At 55.2% G+C, this 18,492-nt stretch overlaps 7 protein-coding genes across 7 annotated transcripts; 4 read left to right on the forward strand and 3 right to left on the reverse strand.

The window, feature by feature from the left end:
• Positions 1-585: 585 nt before the first annotated feature.
• Positions 586-2,449, forward strand: PUNSTDRAFT_133363 (uncharacterized protein; the record flags this gene model as incomplete). The annotated part of the gene is made up of 2 exons (XM_007382783.1): positions 586-2,240; positions 2,290-2,449. The coding sequence occupies 2 exons, from the start codon at positions 586-588 to the stop codon at positions 2,447-2,449; spliced, it is 1,815 nt and encodes a 604-aa protein (XP_007382845.1).
• A 463-nt stretch (positions 2,450-2,912) lies between these two features.
• PUNSTDRAFT_16005 (phosphotyrosine protein) lies at positions 2,913-3,452 on the reverse strand (the record flags this gene model as incomplete). The annotated part of the gene is made up of 2 exons (XM_007382784.1): positions 2,913-3,062; positions 3,204-3,452. Coding segments are annotated over 2 exons (399 nt in total), but the record flags the coding sequence as incomplete, so codon positions are not given.
• Positions 3,453-3,705: 253 nt separating this feature from the next.
• PUNSTDRAFT_33903 (uncharacterized protein) lies at positions 3,706-4,098 on the forward strand (the record flags this gene model as incomplete). The annotated part of the gene is made up of 1 exon (XM_007382785.1): positions 3,706-4,098. A coding segment is annotated over one exon (393 nt), but the record flags the coding sequence as incomplete, so codon positions are not given.
• A 1,768-nt stretch (positions 4,099-5,866) lies between these two features.
• Positions 5,867-9,989, forward strand: PUNSTDRAFT_133366 (uncharacterized protein; the record flags this gene model as incomplete). Its single annotated transcript, XM_007382786.1, has 18 exons — positions 5,867-5,901; positions 5,954-5,978; positions 6,034-6,267; positions 6,318-6,431; positions 6,489-6,519; positions 6,579-6,749; positions 6,799-6,967; positions 7,019-7,148; positions 7,195-7,278; positions 7,336-7,423; positions 7,474-7,606; positions 7,674-7,931; positions 7,983-8,157; positions 8,223-8,286; positions 8,813-8,925; positions 8,983-9,124; positions 9,181-9,244; positions 9,653-9,989. The coding sequence occupies 18 exons, from the start codon at positions 5,867-5,869 to the stop codon at positions 9,987-9,989; spliced, it is 2,367 nt and encodes a 788-aa protein (XP_007382848.1).
• A 977-nt stretch (positions 9,990-10,966) lies between these two features.
• PUNSTDRAFT_143097 (uncharacterized protein) lies at positions 10,967-13,373 on the forward strand (the record flags this gene model as incomplete). The annotated part of the gene is made up of 14 exons (XM_007382787.1): positions 10,967-11,090; positions 11,143-11,181; positions 11,240-11,282; positions 11,335-11,359; positions 11,417-11,650; positions 11,698-11,811; positions 11,867-11,897; positions 11,956-12,126; positions 12,176-12,344; positions 12,395-12,524; positions 12,574-12,657; positions 12,719-12,806; positions 12,854-12,994; positions 13,049-13,373. Coding segments are annotated over 14 exons (1,716 nt in total), but the record flags the coding sequence as incomplete, so codon positions are not given.
• Positions 13,374-15,139: 1,766 nt separating this feature from the next.
• Positions 15,140-16,189, reverse strand: PUNSTDRAFT_33877 (CRAL/TRIO domain-containing protein; the record flags this gene model as incomplete). The annotated part of the gene is made up of 5 exons (XM_007382788.2): positions 15,140-15,441; positions 15,494-15,570; positions 15,631-15,687; positions 15,739-16,049; positions 16,106-16,189. Coding segments are annotated over 5 exons (831 nt in total), but the record flags the coding sequence as incomplete, so codon positions are not given.
• A 490-nt stretch (positions 16,190-16,679) lies between these two features.
• Positions 16,680-18,402, reverse strand: PUNSTDRAFT_51813 (uncharacterized protein). Its single transcript, XM_007382789.1, has 7 exons — positions 18,377-18,402; positions 18,092-18,321; positions 17,815-18,019; positions 17,493-17,727; positions 17,282-17,428; positions 17,028-17,228; positions 16,680-16,964 (listed from the first exon to the last, which is right to left on the reverse strand). Exons 1-7 carry the CDS (start codon positions 18,391-18,393, stop codon positions 16,752-16,754), a joined length of 1,248 nt encoding a protein of 415 aa, XP_007382851.1. The 5' UTR covers positions 18,394-18,402; the 3' UTR covers positions 16,680-16,751.
• Between the last annotated feature and the right edge of the window lie 90 nt (positions 18,403-18,492).

An 18,492-nucleotide genomic window follows, 5' to 3' on the forward strand; every position in this document is an offset into this window, starting at 1 on the left:
TTCCACGGCCAACAAGATCCCAGCTTTTTCATATCGGAGACTGCTTGTGCCAAACCGGGTCTTCTGGACGACACACCATCTTCGCGTCCCATCTTTTCGTTGTCAGACGCAGAGATGATCTTCGACGTTCTTTACGTCCGCGTTCGGACGCTCTCGGACTGGACCGAACGTGTTCCACTTGCGTCGGACGCCCGCCCGATGGTTTTGCCGCCTTCCGGGCTGTGCCGGCGCAGGCTCGAGCGGAATGAGCCAGAGAGCGGAAGCAAAGCGCGAACGACGGCAGCAACAACGGAAAGAAACAACAAGCGCCCCTCGAGGAGTTGGCAAAACTCGCCAGAAGAGGTGGGAGCGACCGAGGCCAGAAGCGGGATGAGGTCGTTCCGCCAGTGGACGCGGTTCCGCGGGGAAACCACGGGGGTCCACTGCGGGGAAGCGTGGGAAGCGAGGGGTCCAGACCGCGACCGAGGGCCTGGCTTGGGAAATCATCCATGACGAGAGGAAGCCGCGCCCATTGCAGAGGGGGCAGCGTCATATAAACCCTACCAGGCCGGCCATGCTCCCTCCTCCCTCCTCCCCGACGCCGCCATGTCCAGCACCGCCAGCAGCCCGTCCTTGTCCCCGACGCGCGGCGCACACCGTCGCCTCTCCGCCCGCCGCGGCTCCGTATCCGCCATCGATCCCTGGGGCAAGTACAAGGAGATCAACCTCAACCCGGGCCGCAGCTCGTCCAGCAAGCTCACCATCGTCCGCGTGCAGGAGCATCCGGACGAGGGCACGGCCGCGATCGGCGTCAACAAGCGCCATTCGTTCGGACACAGTCATAAGCGTCCGGGCAACCACGGTGCTGGCCCTGGCGACAGTCCGAGGCTGAGCTTTGCAAACCAGTCCTTCGTGCGCCCGAGCAGCCCCACTACTCCGACCAGCCCCGGCTTCAACCGCCCCGGGAGTCCCACTACCGCTCGACCTGGGAGCCCGACGACCTCGCGGCCTCGCTCTCCAGGTCCCACCGGCCATCGATCTCTCTCGCACAGGAAGCTTACGCCGGAGGAGATCTACGAGCTGGCCAAACAGTCCACCAATCCTCAATACGCGCCCAAAACCGCCTCTAGCAGCATCCCAAACACCCCCGTCGCCGCATCGGCGTCTCTGGCCCCGGCGTCGTTCACCCCACTCACCGACGACATCCTCCTCCCCTTCATCGACCGCTCGAGCGAAGTCACCGCGCTCATCTCCGTCCCGCCCTCCGCGCGTCTCTTCGGCCTTCTGGCCCAGACACTACCCAAAGACGGCACCAACGCGGGCGATCCTCCCTCCGTTTCGGGCGACCCCCGCAAATGGAGCTACAGCCAACTGGACTTCTGGATGAAACACGTCGATCGAGACCGGGCGGACGACTACACATGGGTTCGAAAAGCACGTGCGTGCGTTTTGGTGCACAGCGAGCTCATCTGGGAGCGGATCAAGGGCGCGCTCGGCGTTCCGCCGGAACTCGACATGGACGAAGACGCCGAGTGGGAGTACGGTGGCGAGGCGCCAGCCGAATCGCCCGCAGAGGGCGGTCAGGCGCAGGTCTTCCAGCTGGACGTCGACTCTTCGACGCCCAAGGGCGAGGAATCAGCGGCCGTACCGAAGCTGGAGATCGAAGGTCCGTCGCCGGCACAGGAGATCGATGACCCCGGGCTCAGCTCCGGCGCGAGCGATAATCTATCGGCTGACGAGCGCGAGATCACGATCGAGCCTGTGCTAGTGCCAACCACGCCGCCGCTCGTCGTCAGTGATACGGCGACCGGCCTCGGCGGGATTACGGAGGCGGACGAGGAGGAAGAAGAGGCGGCGGACGGTGCCACCCCGCCCACGGAGCCTCCGAAGGAGGCCATCCAAGGGCTCCGCATCTGCACCGCGCCGGAGGGCCCGCAATTCTCTCCGCTCATGGCGTCCTCGTACTCGCCCATCCCCTTCGGGCACTCGCCGACGGCATCGTTCTCCAGCGCCAACATCGGCTCGCCCAGCCCGTTGCGCCTCGACGGACCCGCGCAGGAGCCCGCGGGGCCCTCGCCGTCGTCCGCGGACGAGAAGCAGCTCGTGTACAAACCCCGAGGGCGCTCGTACAGCTCGAGCTCGAGCTCGTCGTTCTTCAGCCGGGACGGGTACTACGACGCCGTGTCGGAGCGCGGCCCGGGCAACCCGCTCTTCCCCAGCAGCTTTGCGAAGCTGGCCCTGGGGCCGACGTTGAAAGCCAAGTGAGTCTCGCTTTTGGTCATCTTTCATGCTGCTGACCGTGCTTTGTAGCATGCGCTCTCCCGTCCCTCCGCCACCGTCGATATTCTCCGACCCTCATGCGATCAGGAGCGCGCACCGCAAGCTGCCGAGCTGGGCGAAAGGCTGGGACCCGGTCAAGCACGAGTATGCGCTCACGGCCGCGAGCGGGAGCAGCATCGGTTACGACTAAGACGCGGCTGTCTCATAACATGGCCCCCCGAAAATGTCACATACCAGGACAGACGCCGATATACGGGCGTCACAGTCGCATATAGCCTCCCTCCATTCAATCATTGCATCCGCACATCAGAATCCTTGGAACAGTAGTGTCAAACGCCCTCCCCATATCATATTAGCATGCTCGTGTTGTAACTTTTGGTGTTTAAGCAAACAACGATGCTTCCTTCGCTCGTCATTCACAGCCCTAGTCGCTCAATGAACAGTGCATAACAAGTTTCGATTCACTGCGTGCTATCGAATGCACGTCGTCAGGGTAGGTAATCCTGCCACTGCCGTCCTTCCGCAGAAGCATTCACGCCAGATTTCAGCATCCGTATGCGTTGCGCAACCGTCGGCGCACCGGAGACCTGCGCCGTGACCTGCTTCTTCATCACCTTGGCCCCTTTCTCGTAAAACCGCTCGGCGTATTGTTCCAGCTGTCGCATGAAGCCGGGGTTCGGCTGAACGATCGACCGCCGCTCTTTGACGAACGCGACGGCTTCGTCCGCGACCATCTCCGTCGTCGCGATCAGGTACGCGCAGACGACGGTCGCGCTGCGGCTCATGCCCATCAGGCAGTGGACCTGCGGCAGAAGCGGGGCGGGGTGTATATGTATCGGACTCGTGCACGAAGGCGAGAGAGAGAGAGAGAGAGAGAGAGAGAGAGAGAGAGAAGGGGCGATGACACACGATCATTGAACCCTTGAGGGGGAAGAGGCACGCACCAGCACTTTTGTATTCGGGCCCTCCGCGAGGGCATCTTTGATGAACGCCGTGGTGACGGCGAGATGGGCCAAGATATCCTCCGTCGCGATGTCGTCGATCTCGACGTGCAGCGTGCGGATGTGCGCGGGGAAGGTCGGCGCGGTCCGGAGCACGGAGACGACGTGGGTGATCCCGAGTCGGGCGAGCTCGCTGTCGTCGAGGGCCGTGAGGAAGTCGGAGAGGTAGAGGCGGGGCAGGATCTCGGAGGCGACGCGTTGCCTTGAGATTGGCCCGGGGGACGAACGCGGATTGCGTCTCGCGTTAATGACGCCCAGGAAGGCCGCTTGCCATGATGTTGAAGACGCTGAAGGGGGCATGGTACGTGGCGTCCTCGAGTCCAGGGAAGATACAGCCGTTTCCGAAAAGGTTGAGCGCAGCGCAAAAAACGAGACGCGCAAACCCTGCGCTGGGGTTGCCCTCGAGCCAGCCTCTGCCCGCCGATTCCGCGTTCGCACTCGCCAAATGCCCTTCAGAAAGATCAGTTCCGACATTAAGGAGCGTGCACTGTGGCTTATAGAGCACGAGTACGCTCCTTCCGAGATCTGCGACATCCTCGGTTTCTCCCTGGCTAGTCTTCGAAGGTGGCGACGGAACCGCCGCTTGCACGGCTCGCTGCATCCCCCTCGTAACCCGAACAGAGGACGTCCGACGCTCATCACGTCGGACATTCGTCGAGACATGTATATGCTGCTCTCGGAGGCTCCAGACATGTACCTCGATGAGGTACAAGAGTGGCTCGTTATCGCCCGGGATGTCAAAATGTCTATCACCACGGTTCATCGGCTCATTTCGGATGCTGGCCTCACCTACAAGCAGCTGGAGAAAGCTGCCATAGAGCAAGATGAGGAGCAGCGTGACACTTGGAAGCGGGATATCAATGGACTATGTTGAGGGGAGCTCGGAAAGTCGAATTCAACGTCCGACGAAGACGTAGGATTCGTATGTGCCGTGGGGAGTGCCTTGGTAGCGGTCGCGGTGAGAGGCTCGGATCCTTCGGGGCTTTCCTCCTCCTCTTCTTCGGCCACTATCCATGGAACATCAATGTCGGCCATCTACAGTGTTCGACCATGCATACCAGTCGCTTTTTCCGCGGCTATTTTTGGGGGAATTCGAATTCGGAGCGCTATTGTGAGCCTGTGAGCAAGATCGGCAGAACACCGGAGAAGGTCACAATCTCGCACCACAAGCGGCGGATTTCTGCTCTTCTGCTTGACTTTCACAGCCTCCTTCTTCCGTCACTTTGTCTCTGGCTGATTTGCGACGAGAGCGACGCATTTCCGGTCGGTATATGAGCTGCTGAGACGACGGCGAGGGCGTTTTGGCGACGGCGACGCCGTTTTGGCAGTGACCCCAGCGTAGGGTTTGCCTCACAACACGCGTCTCGTTTTTCGCGCTGCGCTCAACCTTTTCGGAAACGGCTGTAAGATGTTGTTGCGCCTTGCACAGGTCAATGTACAGAGTCTGGTGATGACTGCGGAGAGGTCAACGCGAAACTCGACAGTATACGTACGACCCACCGTGATGTCGACCTTGTCGAGCTCCTCTGATTGACCTCTTCCGGCGCTCCAAAGACGTCCAACATATATCAGGACTCTCTGAGGGGTATAGTAGATCTGGCGTTCAGTACTAGCGTTGCTCAGGGATCACATCGCTAGGCTCCGAGAATTGCTCTACACACGGATAGTGGGCGCCGGCACGGTGTGGGCATGCGCTACATGCAGAAACCATGCACGTTGAACACCCGTACCATTGGCTGCAGGAATACCATCCTGTTCACCTTTACTCCACCGGGGGATCATAACTGGCTGCGGCAGTGTTTTCGTCTGCTGTGGCAGCCGTGAAGGCATGGCGATGTCGGAGGCGCCCATTTGACCTTAGGCCCTACAACCCGCTTCTGAGCGATTCGGTTCCCACTGCGGATATAGGACTTCCAGGCCGACATGAAAACGCTCTCAACTGGCTTCTAAAAATGGCAGAATGTGAAGGATACCCGCTATACGATTTCGCCTTGCGCCTCTGTGACAGATCTTCGCAACAAGGTGCACGCAAGAGCGAGGCTATTGACTAGGCGTACCTGTTGACTGCGGCGTCGAAGCGGTGAGACCGCATATATAGGTTGCCCCCTGCAAGCTGCCGCTTTTGAGACTCCTGTGCGTAGCCCAAAAAATCCACCAAATAAGTAGCTGCCCATTTGTTGTCGAGGTAAGACTGTATCCGAGTTCTTCAAAGCTGCTCGTTCGCCGCGTCTTCATTCATAGGAGGTCCTTGGCGGTCTTTCCGTCTGGAAACCCTAGGCGCCCATCTAACCTCAGGACCAAAGCTCTCGCGCTCCATCACTTACTCACAACTTTACGCCGACACGAGTCCGTCCTCATTGGTTTACGGCAACGGGAGATCATGAAGGACAACCGCCTGAGTGCCCTCTTGCACCCGTGGTTTCCGCTCATCATGAACGCCTTGCGCCTTCTTGACGGCAGACTGTATTCAGGCAAGGTCCCTGACCAGATGTGCATGTTCTACTGCTGTCAAGGTGTCACGACGGTATATAATATGCTTGGACGAGGCTGCAACCATTGACATCCTTACGTGTCGTAGCCACTACTCTCACATATCTTCAGCCGGTATGTCGAATGTGGCCACGTTCAAGATGTTCAATACGTGAGTTCTGAGGAACAGGTCGATTGTGCCACTCATAATAGCGTATATATAGGAAGGTGAAAGGTATCAGAGAGAAAGTTTGTGGTTGAACTCCCCATCATGACAGCAAGACTTGAAGCTTTTTTTGATCAGTTGACGGAATTCTCCAACACCCTCAGTTCCATTGCGAGAAGAGGAGCCATCCTGCACGCCGCAACGCGCCTTTCTGATCATCTTCAAGTTGTATTGTTCCTCTTCCGAGAGAATGCAGCAAGTCTGTTCCCGCAAAAGATCAAGATGCGGGAAGAGAACCGCGAATATTTCCACCTCAGAGCGACCCTGAAACACGATAACACCGGCTTCACGTTGGAGTCTATACCTGTACAGGTGCGTATCCAGCCCCCGTTGCTGTTCTTCGCTCATGTCTCCCGGAGCAGTTGGGCTTCCTTGCGGAGGCTATCACCGAGTACCATGATCGGCTCACGGAAATCCCCGAACTTCGATTGGTAGCCAAGGATGCGCGCTTAATGCTATTCAAGCAGGATCTAGAGGTCAGTTATACATATTCACTGAAGGACTTGATGTCTTTACCTGAGATATGCTCCTAGTATTGGCAGGGATACTGTAAAACACTGAAGGGTAGGTCGGGTAAAAATCTTCCCCGCCCGATCCTCTACTGATGCGCCTTCGCCGGAAAGGCCGTTTCCAAGAATATGTTGTGCACGTTTACCTCAACGAACTGCTCGGAGAAATGGAGATCCATCTTGACAACCTGACAACAATGCTCAATACATTGTGCAAGGTCACTTTGCCCCGTTTGAATACTGCGAAGGGCGAACAAAATAATTACTTGGTCGCTCTCACCGCTGGTATATCATTTCATCGTTCGCATTGTTCGATAATAACTCCTATATTTAGTCGCAACTCTATTTGCAAGCATTGCGGCCACAACCTTGTCGCTTTCTTCTGGACAGCATGGTACTTTACTCTGGGATTTCGTCAACGCCTTCTGGTTTTCTTCCTTGGTGCTCAGCATCGTCTCAGTAGTCATCAGCCTAGTTGGCCTGGTATGGAATGAAGACCTGTGGTAGGCGCTCATATGACACGGCTCGGGTCCACCTCTGATTAATGAACGCAGCCTATATCCGGAGCAACGCTTTCCTCGGTGGATATCCTCCGGTTTAAGGAGTTTTCCGATGTTTCTCCTCGTCGTTGCTGTGCTCGCGTTCTCAGCAGGACTTGTGCTCTTCGGGTTCTCGTCCCATCAGGTAAGGGAACACTCGATTATATGGTACTCGTCTGACACATATGCAGCATGTTGCCACATCTAGCTTGACACTAGGCTTTACTTGCATCAGTGCCGTGATTCTGCTGGCCCTGGTAATATTGTTTGCCATTGTGGGTCCCTGCAACTCAGAGCATGTTATTCAACATATGGATGACTGTGTCATTTAGGAGGACAACAGGTTCAAAGGCAACACGGAACGGAGCACAAAGCACACATTGTTTGACCCGTTTCTGGCTCCCATCGGTGCTTTTCATGGTTGGTGCCAGCTCCCTCATTATCAGAATCACATGTTTATTACTGATCAGACATACGTCGTCGCATTGGGGATGTCCCAAGCGCTGAGAATAGCGACGCCACTACGGAAAGTACGCCACCAAATCAACTCGCAGGACGTGAACATAGGAGCATAGGCAAGTCGTTATTTGCCTTGGGATCAGGGTGAGGAGTTTGACAATCAAAAAGACGTCCCGCATCAATGCGGATTCTACTATGAATTACTCCGTAGCATCACGCGAGTTATGGCTATGGCTATACCGCCTCCAGACGACCCCTCCTTCCCTTGCCGTGAGGTCGATATAGACCTGGAAGTTGAAGCGTACGACAGTGTGTCGGCGGACTCCCGCAGCAGTACCTCCCATGGCCTTAAGAATATCAGCCCGGAGTTCAAACGCATCGTCGGGCACAACATCCCGTTGCCGCAAAGCTCTGTGGCCCCAGCTGATATCCAATTTCTCATGATAGGGAGTTATCTTGCGTCTTCTGGGTACGTTTCCAGATGTCACAACCTGAGACGCACCGACAAATCGTACTTCAGCTGGGACAAGCGCGTTCGTATATGGAACGTGAAATGGAACGACGAAAGTAAGGCTCAGGGTAAAGATGACGTAAAGCCGTATTTCAGGCAAATTGCGGAGATGCAAGACCCTCCAAAGCGCACAATAGAGTCGCCAAATGCACTAGTATCTGCGGAAGGGTTCGTGTTGCAGACTGTATGGTTGGTTGCGAGCGGAATGTCTAATTTCTATGGATGTGCCAGTCTAACCATCTGTTGCAGGTCATCCTCTGGGAAGCGACTCCTGTCAAGATCCTGTACTGGTGTATCTCTGTGGGACACGATCGTCAGTGGCCCTTCGCTAGTTCCTTGGCGCCGTTTATACTCTCGTTCGCAGGATCCGATGAGTCCAAGACTCGAAGCAAGCTTCAAAATGTCTTCGAAATTCATCATATGGGATGGCGGATCGGCAGAGGATACATTTCTCTCTGTAGAGGACACATTCGTGTACAAATATGTGAGCAGACCCGTTGTAGATCGTATCTCACATTTCAAGTGCTGGCAGAATATCGGTTCTCAGACCGCGTCCGAGGACCTAATGCAATGGAAGAGAGAGCAGGTCTATTCTTCAAGTTATTCTTCAAGTTCCGATATTTCTACGGATCTGAACTCGGATACGAAACCGCGCTTGTCGTTGCAATCAATCGCACAATTATCCGACCCAAGGTACTATGTCATCGTAGGCATATATCTTCCAAAGAAGCACGACCGTCGTCGCCGGACTGGTGCAAAGCGAGAGAAGGAAATCATAGGTATTATGACAACAATGATATGTTTAGCTGTTTCTCACGTTTATTCCACCTCATTGGTAGTGTACGACTCAAGGATGAAAAGATCAATGCCCGCTGTCCCGACGCTCACGGACATTTCCAATGTGGTTGTCAACAAGGAGGGTACTCTCCTCTTAGTGAACCACGATGGCAGGGTGAGTAGGCAGAACTCTCTGTGAGTTCCGTCCCTCAACGATTATGTGTGAATACAGCCCCCTCAGCTTTTCGACGTAACTCTGAAGGCTAGCGAACCTGTGATTATCCCTCGCCTTCCATATGCTGCTGAGGCACGCTTCACCGGTCGTGGCGCATTCTGGGGGCGGAACGACGAATACGTTTTACGCGGTGATAGAGGTGAGTTGTGATTGGGACTTGGACAGCCAACACCGCTCATGTCCGCGCACTACCAGATGGAAATATACACGTCTGGGACACGGAGACGGGCCAGCATAAGCATACCTTCCTCGCCGACAAGTCAGAGGGAGAGCGCAGGATTTACGGCATCTCCTGCTGCCACGATCCCAAGAGGGGTTCGATGTTCGCGGTTGCGGATAGCATATCCATCAGAGTCTGGCTCGATCCCAAACAAAGCAGTGAGGGTGCCATTCGACTCCACTCTGGGGTAGGAATCTCCCAACTCGAAGGATCTTCGAAGGCGCACAATAGGAAAGGTTCTGACATCGACAGTATTAAAAGTATCGCTACGGCGGATTGAATTGCACGTACCGACTGCAGTTGGCTGCTGTTGTACATTTGCTCCTGGATCCTACTATATATTTTCGATAAACGTGGTATATATTGCCTTGTCCGCCCTAACGCGTGATCCAGAGTCAATAATAGCGACATAGTAAGGAAGTCAACTGAAAGGAACCCGTAAAATAGATTGAAATATGTCAAAAATCGGAAATATGGCGCCAGATACCCGCACTTCGACTCCGACCAAAACGCCTCTGCCGTACCGCCGTACCTCTTCGGGAGCTCACTCGCGTCCACGAATGGCAGCATCTCCTTCCCGATGGCCTTTGACCTGCTGCCTACAACGCGCATCTTGGCGAGCTCGCTGCTCGCGACGTCGTCGATCTCGACGTGTAGCGTGCGGATGGGCGCGGGGAAGGTCGGCGCGGTCCGGAGCACGGAGACGACGTGGCTGATCCCGAGTCGGGCGAGCTCGCTGTCGTCGAGGGCCGTGAGGAAGTCCGAGAGGAAGTCCGAGAGGTAGAGGCGGGGCAGGATCTCGGAGGCGACGAGATTGGCGCGGGGGACGAACGCTGGTTGCGTCTCGCGTTAATGACGCCCAGGAAGGCCGCTTGCCATGTTGAAGACGTTCAAGGCATGGTACGTGGTACGTAGGAAGGCAGGCAGTATCAACACTGGAACAGCCGTGGTATCCTTGAGTCCTTGGTCGATGTGCAGAATCTGCCGTCAAGGGCATGTCGGCGAAGCACAGAGGGACGGGCGCTATGTAGCGCGTGCGAACCTCGAATCGACCGTACCACACCTTGTCATGACCTCCTACCTCTTCCAGCGATCCTAAGACGTCCAAGCACATACTAGGGCTCTCTGAAGGTCTAGTCGAGATGGGGTTCAGTGCAAATACACCTCGGGAATTACATCGCCAGCCTCCGATAACTGCTCCACACACGCGGATAGGAAACCGCACAGTGCGCGCATCCGTATGCATGCAGAAAGCATGCACCTCGAACACACATACGACTGTCTGTAGGAGTATTCTTACCCTTCCGGACGATTACAATCTGCTGCGGCAGTGTCCTTGTCTGCTGTGATAGCCGTGAAGGCATTGCGATGTCGGAGGCGCCCATTTAACGGTCCCGCTTCTGAGCGATTCGGCTCGGCCAGTTCCCACTGAGGATATAGGACTTCGAAGCCAACGTGAACTCACTCTCAATTGGCTTCTAAAACTGGCAGATCGTGAAGGATACCCGCTATACGCGTTCGCCTTGCGCCTTTTTGACAGATCGACACAGAAAGGTGCACGCAAGAGCGAGGCTCTTGACCAGGCGTGCTTATTGACTTCAGCTTCGAAGCGATGGGACCGTATATATAGGTCGCCTGCTACAAACTGCCGCGCTTGACACTCTTGTGCATCATACTCACCACGAACGCGAAACTTCAGCTCGTACGTTGAACCGGTATCGTCCTTGCCGCAGACGTAGTAACTAATGTTTGATAGTCACCATGCGCTACGGGGGCGTCTCAGAGGCACCACCTCGTAGCATCGTCGGGGACAACAACGCGCTTGGCGCAACGTTGACTATTGGCCAAGAGAAGACATTGGTTGATTTGCTAGAGTCATGGAGGCGTATGTGTCCAAGGATTTCGAGGGAGATCGCTGGCTTGACAAGGCTTGTTAGCATCGCAAGAAAAGGTTGCCGAGGACGGTCATGATCGTGGTAAGCAAACTATGATCACAGGTCGTCCTCGGTGTTTGACCGTTCCTTGCCATCCAAGATATCGCGGACTCCAACGTGGCCACGTTCCAGCTCTTCAATCGGTGCGTTGTCAGAGGCACCTTGAATCTGCCGTTCACAGTAGTACCTATACAGACGGGCGAAGTACATTCGAGAGCAAGTACGTGGCCGCCAGTGACATCCTTCTCGGAACCAAACCTGAAGCTGACGTTCTCAGTTAACGACCTTTTCCAACACCATCAGCTCTATCGCGCGAAGAGGTGCTATTCTACACGCAGCAACGCACCTTTCAGATCACCTGCAGGTCGTGCTGTTCCTGTTCAGAGAGAATGCGGCGAGGTTATTCCCTCACAAAATCAAGATGCGAGAGGAGAAGCGTGAATATTTCCACCTCAGGGCGACTCTGAAGTATGACCAAACAGGATTCACGTTGGAGGCCATACCTGCACAGGTACGCATCGAGCTCTCATAGTCATCCGTTGGCTGAGGCCTCCTCAGTTAGGGTTCCTGGCGGAAGCCATCCTTGAGTTCCATGACCGTCTCACGGAGATTCCCGAACTCCGGGAGCCAGTCACGGAGGCGCGCTTGGTACTGTTTGAACAGGATCTAGTGGTCAGTCGCATGCCCACTCAGCTATTTCGCGGGCTGAACTGAAGTCATCTTCCAGTATTGGCAAGGGTATTGCGAGACGTTGAAGGGTACGTCGCGGAGTTATGTCCCTTTTTCCTGGTCGTCCTGATGCACCTCCAAAAAAAGACCGCTTTCAAGAATACGTCGTACACGTCTATTTGAATGAATTGCTTGGAGAAATGGAGGTTCATCTTGATAACCTGTCAACGATGCTCACCATACTGTGCAATGTCACCTTGCCTCGTCTCGATACTGCCAAGTGCGCACAGAATGACTACCTGGTCGCCCTAACGGCTGGTATGTTTCCATCCTGCCCGAACTGCTCGATACTGACCGCCGTATGCAGTTGCTACTCTCTTTGCGAGCATCGCAGCTACGACGCTTTCTCTCTCATATGCACAGCCTCGCACTCTGTTGTGGGACTTTGTGAACGCTTTCTGGTTTTCCTCCCTGGTTCTTAGCATTGTCTCAGTGGTCATTAGTCTGATTGGTCTGGTATGGAACGAGGACCTTTGGTAGGCACTTGCGCCAACGCCTTGAAACCGAGGCTGACTAATTATCCTAGTCTTTATCCAGAGCAACGCTTTCCTCGTTGGATATCCTCCAGTTTGAGGCGGTTGCCGATGTTCCTTCTCGTTGTCGCTGTGCTCGCATTCTCAGCTGGACTCGTACTTTTTGGCTTCTCATCTAATCAGGTGGGGAAATCTTTGACTTTACGGCGATTGTCTAACATGACATATCCAGCACATTGCGACGTCCAGCGTGACGCTAGGATTTACCGGTGTTAGTGTCGCGATTCTCTTAGCCCTAGTGATCTGGTTCGCCATCGTACGTTCTCGAAAACGATTGGCAGCAATAAAGCCAACATAATGATACCTATGATATACAGGAAGATAACCGTTTCAAGGGTAACACGGAACGGGACGCGACACATACACTGTTTGATCGCCTCTTGGCGCTTATCAACATCTTTCGAGGTTAGTAGGAACCTCGTCGATGGCGACGTATGCTGAACTTTGAATAGGCATGCGAAGGGGAAGACGGGCACGTTACTTCCTTGGAATGAGTCGTCGCATTGGCGCTGCCATGAACTTCGAAAAAGATGGCACAAACCCGCCAAGTCAGAATGTGAGTCAGCTTAGTCAGCCTGGTCACACTACCATCGGTAGGTTGCCATTCGATCGGTTGGTTCTGGACAGGAAGCTGACCTTTGGAAAAGGTATACGCGAGTGGAAGAAGCATAGGGTTCAATGGTTGTATCTTTCCATTTGCCGGGTCATTGCTATGACCGTACCGCCTCGTGATGTCCCCTTCTTTACGGATGATCTCCTTCACGAAGATCTCGAAGAGGTTGACATCTACATGGAAGATGAGGCGTATGACAGTGCATCAGAAGACATCCGCAGCAATGCCTCCCATAGCGTCAGGGAGATTTACTCAGGTTTCAAGGGCATCGTTACCCATAATATCCCCCTACCGTATGGTTCTGAAGCCCCTTCCGACATTCATTTCTCTTCCAAGGGCAGGTATCTTGCATCCTCGGGGTACGTCATTATGATTCATGAAATAGCACGCAACGTTCGATAACACGGCATCCCTCAGGTGGGATAAATGTGTTCGAATCTGGAATAATGAAATCAGGGAACAGTCGCAAGTCGACATGAAGCCGTGTTTCAGGCAGATTGTGGAGATGCCGGACCCTGCGAAACGTACACGAGAGTCGAAAGACGGGCCAGTACCAGCGGCAGGATTTGTGTTGCAAACTGCATGGTTGGCCGAATCAGATTTTCCACTGGATGTATTATCCTTGACGTCGGATACAGGTCACCCTCTGGAAATCGTCTCTTGTCAAGATCTTGTACAGGCGTGTCTCTGTGGGACACACGTGTCAGTGGACGGTCCATGGTCCATAAACTTTGCTCGAGCTCTCTTTACAGGATCCGGCGAACACAAGACTCGAAGCAAGCTTTAAGGTGTCATCGAAATTCATCATATGGGATGGCGGATCGGCGGAAAATGCATTCCTCTCCGTAGAGGGCACATTCGTGTACAAATATGTGAGCAAACCCATAAAAAATCGTACCTCTCAACTCACGTTCTGGCAAGACCGTCGGTCATCATACCGCATCGGATCAGATGCACTGGCCCCGGGATCAAATTTATCCTTCAAAGAGGATAGACACACAATCCGACGCGAAGCCGCGCTTGTCGTTGCAATCGATCGCTCAGTTTCCCGACCCAAGGTATTATGTCATCGTAGGCACCTATCTCCCAAAGAAGCGCGATCGCCATCGGAGGACCGGTGCAAAGAGAGAGAAGGAGATTATAGGTATGCATCGCAGCAATGATGTGCTGTGTTGTTGCTCACGTTTACTCCCCGTATTGTGCAGTTTATGATTCCAAGACGGGAAAATCCGCGCCCGCTGTCCCGACCCTGACGGACATATGTAATCTAGTCGTAAACGCAAAGGGGACTCGTTTCTTAGTAAACTGCGATGTGTTGGTGAGTGAACAGCAGTTCTTGTTCGGTTTCGTCCCATTGATAGTTATAACGCATGGACACAGCCTCCCCAACTGTTCGACGTATCCATAAAGGGAGGTGAAATGCCAACTATAACTCCTCGCCGTCCCTATGCTGCCGAGGCGCGCTTCGTTGGTCGTGGCTCATTCTGGGGACAAAATGATCAGTACGTTTTACGCGGCGACAAAGGTGCGTCGTGACAGGATGCCGCATACCGTCGTCGCTCATGCCTGCTCACTTTCAGACGGCAACGTGCACGTCTGGAATACCGAAACGCGCCAGCATCTGCATGTCTTCTTCGCCAAGAAATTCGAAGGAGATCGACGTATTTACGGCATCTCCTGCTGCAACGATCCGGAAAAGGGATCGATGTTTGCGGTCGCGGACAGCATATCCATCCGAGTATGGCATGACTGCAAGCGCATCATCGACTCGCAGGCTCCTCAAAGGTCCAGGGGCGGTACCAGCGCTACTAGGCCCGACTCCGGGACTGCCTTCGTAGCGCGCGATTATGCGCCAATAGGAAAGGAATCTGATACAGACAGTTTTGGCAGATCGATCACGGAGGATTGACCCTCACGTCTCGCACCAACTACTAGTCATTCAGGGATACCGAGACGTGTATTCATCGCACGCGGTATATATTGCCTTGTCCGCCCCAACGCGTGATCCATCAGACTGAATAAGAACGACATGGTAAGGAAGTCAACTAAAAGAACCCTGTAGAATAGATTCAAAGATGTCGAAAATCGGGAAAATGTCGGTTTAAGAACCGCACTACGACTCCGATCAAAAGGCCTCTGCCGTACCGCCGTACCTCTTCGGGAGCTCACTCGCGTCCACGAAGGGCAGTATCTCCTTCCCGATGGCCTTTGGCCCGCTGCCTACGACGCGCATCTTGGCTAGCGTCGCCGCAGAAAGGAGAGGCTTGAAGATCCAGAAGATCCAGGCCATCATCGTGGGCACGTTGACGAAGAACTTGCCGTTCGGCGCGAGGAACTCGGGGTAGTGCGAGCTGAAGATGTTGGTCGCCTCTTTCGCGGCGTTCTTCGAGTTTTGGTCACGGTCGCGCATGCCGACACCCTCGTAGTCTGGATGGGCGCATCAACGAGTGAGATAAGAGGGAGAGTGGGTGAGACCCACCATGGACCTGAACCATCTGGTCGACGGTCTCAAAGTCGAGGAGCTGAATGCCCTTCTCCATGAACTGGACTCTCCACCTGCAAGGGACATGGGATTGAATGGTAGTCCATCGCGACTGAACACGAGAGTTAACGTACCTGATGAATTTCGGAACATCCGCGAACGCCTGTTTGTTTGCGCCATACAGGTTGTAGCTTTGTGATTGTCAGCTCGTCGTTGAGTCTAGAGAAGTACGTGCGGCTCACATGATAGGATGGCCGAGCTTGTCTTTGCCGAATATGTGACCGATGTTGCCGTACACCTCCGGGTCAAACTCCTCCTTCAAGACCTCGTCGATCTTGAACTCGTCCCGCCAACGCAGGGTTTGCCGGATCATCTCCCTCGCCTCCGCCGCGTTCAGGTTGCGCGCACGAAGGAACTTCATGAGGACGACGGAGACCTTGGCGCTGGACGTCGGATTCTGGGGGTCGATGGTGACGCCCCAGATCGTGATAGGCGTCGTCTTCGCGCCCTCCTTGTTGTCATACGCGTCGGCGAAGATATCCGGGAGTTGCGACTGAGAAAGGAGTCAGTGGGGTTGTTTAGGTTTGCTCCTCCAAAGACGCGACGTACCCTGAGCTCCTTGAGCGCCTTCCATTCCTCCTCCGTGAACTTCTCCGTCAGCGCGTTCTGGGGCTCCGGTGTCTCCTCCTTAGCGGGTGCTGGTGCAGCACCTGCGCTCGCCTCCGCGTCCTCAGCTGGGGCCGCATTGGCCGTATCCGCGACGTCCTCCTTCGCAGGCCCGGTCGTCTTCAACTCGGAGGCCTCCGCCGACGTCTCCGGGGCCGCATTCTTCTGCTCGTCCGCCGCAGCCGCGTCGGGCGCGTCGGATGTCGTCACTGGCGGGATCGCGGGCGCAGTCGCAGTCGTCGCGCCGGTGATCGCCGCGGGGGCAGTCGCGAGAGTCTCAGCAGGAACGGCGGACATGGGTATAGCAGCTTTGTCGCTGGGGTGGACGTCGTCGACGGTAAAGAACGAAGAGTGGGGACCGAGGGAATGTGCTGGAAACGCGGACGGCCAGAAGCCAGGCTAACGGGCTCAGCGAACGCGACCTCGGCAGTTATCTGATAAGCGACATTCGCTTGCCCCCGTGTGTGCACTATCGGGGGTCCCCGGCCGTGAACGCGTGAAACAATCAACGACCAGCATATAAAGCGTCACAAAACGTGAAGGTAAATACAGTAAGTAACATCGAGCAGGAAATAACAGAGTGGTTCCACTATGCCCCACCGACGACGTCGAGGCCGCCATCGCCGTTCGTGGCGTGCGACTCGTCCACCTCGCCTTCCGCATCCCGGTCCATGAGCTGGTTGAGGAACTGCGGGTTGTTCACCTCCGCCGCGGCCTCCTTCCACTCCGCCTCGTCGTCCGGAGGCATCGGCTGATGCGTCACGCGCACGACATCCCACTTGTCCGCGTAGGCTTCGTGTATCTGGACGCGAAGAAAAGGCTCGGTAAGCGGACCGACGAATATGTGCCAGGGGAGATCACCCACGTTTTGCCGCTTCCGCTTGAGCATCATCTTCCGCTCGATGTTCTTGTAATATGCGCCCTTCGGTCTCGTAGGCGTTTCGGAGACGTCGCCGTATAGGTTCTCCTCTCCTGTACCCTCGTCCAAGACGAGTAAGAATTCGTTCGGCACCTCGCGTTCGATCTTGCGGAGCTCGTAGTCTCTCTCGAATTGAAAGTGCACCGGCTGTGATGACCGGCGTTAGTGTGAGGCCATGCGGTGCGGGTATCGGAACATACATCGTGGGGTTCTGATGGAGGATCCAGTCGTCTCCGTTTGAACTCGAGCGCCGACTCGTCGTCCTTTGTGAGATAATACGCCAAAAAGTGTTCTCCGTCCGATTCCATAGGCCGCAATATCGCGCAGTCTAACCGAGGATCTTCCACCTAAGCCCCGAAATCGTAAGCACCGGTGCCGTACGGATTGTGGTCACACGCCGAGGCTACTTACGTCCGGTGGGCGATCTCCAGGCCGCTCCGAGAACCGGAACAGATCGTACGTGTTTGCCCAAATTTCTGCGTCTGGTAACACGTCGTACGAGTCGACGGCGGTGACATTCGGCTTGTTCGGGTGTCGTAATCGAGATAGGTCTTCGTCGGCTTCGGAAGCGGCGGCGAATGAAGCTTCGATCTGTCGTATTTGGGCCGCGCGAGAGACGTCTATCTGTGGCTCAACCACCATCTTTCTGTCCCAGCGAAGGATGAGACGTTAGTGAGAGGCGCGTATATGCTGCCCGAGGACCAGGGCAGCGGCTCTGCTCGGGAACACGCACAGTTCATGGGCATGGGCGGGTCGTTGTTCACGACTGATGTATTCCGTCCGTCGGAGCCATGTCACGTTCGCTGGTGTGATGGGTGTCGGCGTTGCGGGTCCTGACGCATGGCCGTTCGTGTACGGAGCGCCTGACGCGGGGTCGCCGAGCAGGAATTCGTCTTTGGGGTCGAGCTTGGGCAAATCATTCGGGTCCGGGTTGAGCTCTGAATCAGATATGAACGCGTCAGCACCCGAAAGCAATATGGCGGTGAAGACGCGGATATGCCCATACGCACCGGAGTCGTCCCCGTTCTCCTGCCATAAACATTCCCATTGCCCCAAGTCGAGCGGCATGCCCATCTCAGCGTCTACGACCATGGGTAGCGGCGTCTCATTTGCGATAGCGTCCGTAAACTCCGGCTTGGCGTAGCGCGAGGGGTCCGTCGGTATGTTCAGCAGCTTGGGCGGACATGGTGGCGCAGGTAGGGGGTTCTGGTAACGGACACGGATGAGCAAGTCGAGTTTGCTGTGCAAAGTGGTATGAGAGATCACGGTAACATGCAGATAGCAAGGGTACGTGCCTCTTTTTGAAACTCATACCGGCGAAGTTGTTGCTGCTGTATAGCGCAGGCCAGTGAACGATACGAGCTTGTGGCTGGGCAGCCTCGAGCGCTTCGCAAAATTACATAACAAAGTA

This window comes from Punctularia strigosozonata (genome assembly GCF_000264995.1).
Source record: "Punctularia strigosozonata HHB-11173 SS5 unplaced genomic scaffold PUNSTscaffold_5, whole genome shotgun sequence".
In the NCBI taxonomy this organism is placed as follows: Eukaryota; Fungi; Basidiomycota; class Agaricomycetes; order Corticiales; family Punctulariaceae; genus Punctularia; species Punctularia strigosozonata.

Coding starts and splice junctions, on each gene's coding strand:
- PUNSTDRAFT_51813 (XM_007382789.1), bottom strand. Junction 17,728..17,814: donor CCCGCCCATGCCCATGAACT/GTGCGTGTTCCC, acceptor TCGCTGGGACAG/AAAGATGGTGGTTGAGCCAC. Junction 17,229..17,281: donor CTCCATCAGAACCCCACGAT/GTATGTTCCGAT, acceptor CGGTCATCACAG/CCGGTGCACTTTCAATTCGA.